The sequence below is a fragment of the Saccostrea cucullata genome, unplaced genomic scaffold (genome assembly GCF_032062105.1).
Source record: "Saccostrea cucullata isolate Sc308-1 unplaced genomic scaffold, CSIRO_AGI_Scuc_v1 ctg1222, whole genome shotgun sequence".
In the NCBI taxonomy this organism is placed as follows: Eukaryota; Metazoa; Mollusca; class Bivalvia; order Ostreida; family Ostreidae; genus Saccostrea; species Saccostrea cuccullata.
In genome coordinates this window covers 133145-138236 of record NW_026919891.1, presented here as the reverse complement: position 1 = coordinate 138236, position 5092 = coordinate 133145, and the positions used below count along the sequence as shown (strand labels likewise).

Here is a 5092-nt window from a genome sequence, read left to right as displayed (position 1 = left end):
ACTGTACTGTAACAGTGTTCTCGGTGTCATTATAATCTTTATTCGTCTTGAAAATTAATAAGAAGTTTAAACAGATTTTGACGTCCAAGCAAATAATTTTTTAAAAAATAGTTTATAGTACATACATGTAGTATCTTTTTGTATTATATTGGTTTGGTTTTAGAACAATATCTAGAACATTTAACTTACATCAATTTGATAAATGTTTGTTTTCACAAATCATTTCAGTTGCATTTATTCCATGTTTCTATATTGTTTATTCCTCTTCCTTATTGTTGGACAAAAGCTTCGTTTCTGAAGCATGCAAAGAAAACATAAATATGTCATTTTTTTCTCATGTAAAAGGTGTGAAAAATATAATACAAATATATACGTCTTGAAACCGACTTCTGTCAAGGGACGGAAATGAACAAAGGGGATCATCTACTGAGAAATATTGATAAAAGTCTTTGACTTTCGTGCTTGAAGTAATGGGATGAACATTTTAAGATTGAAAAATTGAGTGATAACATGTTTTATATAAATTAGAAAGACAGATTTACAAATGATATAGTACTTGACGTGATTGATTTGATTCAACTGTTATCAGAATACATATCGATGCAACATACGTGGGATCAATGTAGTGAAAGGATATAAATAGATTATCATTATATTTTAATTGCCTTTAATTTGTTTTCTTGTGTTATTTAGTTATTAACATCCACTAATAAACGAGCATTATTTAACATAATTTACTTTTATATCTTAATCTTTGCTGTGCTTATTTTTGTTCATTTTTGACCATTTATATATAACTGCTTGCACTACAAGTGATTTTATATTGCTAAAAATGTTGAAAAACTCATAATATTAAAGTAATCAATCTGACAAAAACATTGGACAGACAAATCTGAGGGCTTCAGATCTGTGCATTATTAATACTTCGATTCATGGCCTTGCTTTTTGTTAGTTGTTTTGGACTTTACTTCTGGTACATACATGTAAGCATTTCTCTTCTTAACAAAAAGAATCATAAAATTATTTTAGCATATTTGACTTGTATATCTGATACGATATTTACCTTTCATCGGTTAAATACAGTCCAAAATGGCCTTGGAATGTCCATTATTTATTTGCACAGTCGAAAGTCAATATATTCTTGCTGTGCTAAAATACATGTACATGTAACATGTTTACAAAGGATCAGGAATAGTAGTGTGACATTTATGAAATTGAAAGAAGTCATTCTTTAAGCTTGGGAATACATACGACTTCGTACAATGTATAATAAGAGAAATATAACCCATTGCTTTGTCGGTACTAATTTTTTAATCAGAGAAAAACATTTCTGCAGCGAGCACTACTGGTAAGAGAATTGCAAATATATATTTTGAAAAATATTTTTATTGAAGATGTCATATTTGTAAACAAAAAAATTGACATTCATTTGTACTTAATTTTTCTTCTTGTTCTTCTGAACTATGACAATGCTTTTAAAAAATACATTTTTTATAAATGTTTTTGACTGTAAATAATAGTAATATTGCGCTTGTGTATTACAAAAAAAAACAGACGGAGAATAACACAAACAGAGAGGATTGCACAACAAATCTATGAATTTTTACTTCTTTACAAAATGGAAAATCGAAAATCAAACAAAGATCAACGCTTCTTTCTTAAAATCGATGAATATACATTATTAATGACAAAGCTTTCTCATTGTTAGTGATAAATAACCAAGATAAATTGCTCCTCCTTCCAGTATAATTATATATAGTCTATAACTCACTCTATTGAATTGGCATTCTTAGATATCAACTGGCACACAAAAAGAAAAGAAAAGTAATGCTGCGTTTAACTTAACAATATTTATTCGTTTGAGTCGCCCGCATGGTGCAGTGGTTAGAGCGTTTGCTCCAGAGTCGCAAAGTAAGGAGTTAGTCTCGGGTTCAAATCCTACTGTGGGGCGTGGGGACGGTTCCTTTAGATGAGAAATATAAATCGATGTCCTGTGTCGCAGTTGGTGCTGACACAAAATTTTCTCTCCCTGCTCAATGGCCCTAAGTGCAAAGTACATATGTATATATGTAGGACAGAATTTGCAGTTCTCCACCGGCAAGTGGTCGCGCCTCCATATGAGAAAAAATATTCTTGACATGGACGTTTAACAATATTTAAATATATTAGCTTAAAGATTAAACATTTGTTGATTGAGGAGGAACAATTTAATATGCTAAAGCAGTACATAATTGTTGCATATCGATATGTCAGTGCAGTTTTAAATGAACTTATACATATTGAAGAGAGAAATTAAGTGCTTAAACTGAATTTTTCACTTTTATATTTCAAACAATACCTGAAGAACTTAATTCATCAATAAACTTCAACCATTTTCGTAAGAAAACACATTAATTGTAGCACTTATTTATTATTATTTTTTTTTTGTTGAGAAAATAAACTTTAACAGAAATTTTGATTGTCTTTTATAGGCATATACTAGTATCATATGAATTGGAGCAATTCTAAAATAAATTAATTTAAAGTTTCAATCAAAACAATATAGCAATTTTGTGTTCTCAGGATTTAGATCCGTTTTGATGATGGGTGTGTGATACTATTGTTTCTACAGTTAAGACGGACACTGGGGAAACAGAGCCATTTTCTTTTGCTTTTTTAAGATTAAACCTAGTTTCATTTTTTCTTTCCTTTTTGTGTTTATGATTTGTATATTCCTTTAGTTTGTTGTAATAAATAGTAAAATTTGAAGTCACAATGGCTACTGGCATAGCAAGAATAAGAATCCCTGTCAATGCGCATACCATACCTACGACACGTCCAAGATAGCATGTGGGCACTACGTCACCATATCCTACCGTCGTCATGGTAACAACAGCCCACCAAACCCCAATGAAAGCATTATTGAACGAGTTTTTGTCTTCGAACTCAACATAATAAATCAAGTAACCGAAAAATAAATTTGAAAGAATAAATACAGCTATCAGAATTCCAAATTGACAAATACTAGCCCGAACAGCCAGGTTTATAACGTCAAAACTTTTGAATCTATTGAGGAATCTATAGAAACGGCATAATTGAAGAAGACGCGCGGAATATAGGATCATGATTACATAGGAGAATGCTTTGTCGTCAATGAAGTCTGGTTGATGAATTATTAAAGAACATAAAACCCAAAATGATAAAATAGCAACTCCATCAACAATATTAAGTGACGTGCAAAAAAACTTCCTCCATTTTATCGGCGTTACAACAATACGCGTGATATATTCAAGCGTAAAGAATATGCCACAGAATAGATCTACGTAGAAAACTGGCGGCGCAGCTGTTGTTTTGGTATAAATGTGCTCTTTTTCCACCGCTGAAGTTTCATTGAAGTGGTCCGATTTGGGCCTCCGCAGATCTGGGAGGGTGTTTAAGAACAAGAGCGATGTGGAGAGGACAACCACTAATAGGTAGAAGATGTTGAACAGCTATAAGAAAATATGATAATGATCATGATTCCTGATTAGAAAGGTAGATGTGTTAATATATTTCAAAATAAGATCAACAACATATGTAACGATTAATAATATTTTTTTTTCTCTCTCAATGGTGAAAGACTAACAATTTAAAGAAAAATTCGGCTATTTCTGAATTTTTTGCAAAAAAGTTCCTATATAATTTTAAATAAAAATTATTGTACACGTACGCTAGCTCGTCGAGATGAGGCAGGATATTGTACAGTTTTCCAGATGCAGTTTCGCCAACACCCCTTGCGACATTCCTCTATAGGGACATCTAGTACTTTATATTTTTCAAGATTTTTGATTTCCTTCAAAATACTCATGTCACTTTCATGTTTGTAGAAGGCCTTTAAACAACATTCACTTAAATAGCATTTGTCAATTTCCCAAAATTCCAGTTCGTTTCTTATAGTAGCTCCGCAAATGTTGGAAGGAAAATGAAGTTCTCCTGTTCTGTAGAGATCCAAAATGTAATTGAAAACATCTGGGTTTCTGTCGAAATAGAAAGAAGCTGGGGAAGATTTGACGGAAAAATCTTGCTTGAGAAAACTAAGTTTTGTACTTGGAATTTTTTCCAGAGTTTCGAAGGTTGTTTGAAATATGGAACCACTAATATTCAATAATACAGTAGTCATCCTGTATTATTTCATGTGCAAGTATTTCAAAAACCTTTGTCACATATAACTATATCCGATATTTAAAAGCAAGTGATTTCGAGAAATCGATGATGCATTTGGCACACGTCAAGAAAAAGACAAATTAAAGCATTTCTTGGTCTTTTTTCCAAATTAAAAACTTGATCGTCCCTTCTTTAGTTGTAAGGGAAAAAAATCAGGATTACATCAGTTAAGTCAATCCTTAATAATTAGTTTTCAAAAAAATATCTCGCTATTCTCCGCCGATATAAGAAAACACTGCATAAATGTACATGTAACATGATTTAAATCATGCACACCTGTAATATCACTTGCTTCCACGGTTGTTCATCCAATGAAAAGACCTCCTAAAAAGTGAATTTTAGCTGCCTGCATAAATGAAAAGAATCGATTGATATTCCTCCTAGTACTATTGAGATGAAATGTCAACAATTTTCTGGAAAAAAAAATCAATTTCATTAAATATGCACTATTCTATCTTGAAATAAATGATTTTCCTCTTTACATGTATCAGTTTATAACAGATAAAATCATCCGTTTCAAAACTCCACCTTAATTCTGAAAAATATCATCTTTCCTACTTCTCCAATTCATGATATCGCTCATTAATATTTAAACTGTAAATGAAAACAAACTGCTATATATGGACCGTTATACTATATCATCCATCAGGAAGTTTTTGAAAAGATTAGGCTTTCAATAATTCATTTTTTTTTCAGCAAATGAAAAACCGATGACAGGTTTGGTATCAGACTGCATAACGACCACCATATATATCTTTTGCTAACCACAAATCGATGGGTTTGCTTATATGTTATTCAAGCGACTGAAAAGAAAAACTTCATCTGTAACCAATATTGTATTCATAAATTTAACCTTTACGTAGAATCTATAATCATGTCATATACTGGGGAAGTGGCTATTAGTATTAGA

General features: G+C 31.4%; 1 protein-coding gene across 1 annotated transcript; it reads right to left on the bottom strand.

Moving 5' to 3' along the window:
• Positions 1-1517: 1517 nt before the first annotated feature.
• LOC134239679 (potassium voltage-gated channel protein Shaw-like) lies at positions 1518-4411 on the bottom strand. The gene is made up of 2 exons (XM_062721845.1): positions 3689-4411; positions 1518-3470 (listed from the first exon to the last, which is right to left on the bottom strand). The coding sequence occupies exons 1-2, from the start codon at positions 4136-4138 to the stop codon at positions 2559-2561; spliced, it is 1362 nt and encodes a 453-aa protein (XP_062577829.1). The 5' UTR covers positions 4139-4411; the 3' UTR covers positions 1518-2558.
• Positions 4412-5092: the final 681 nt, after the last annotated feature.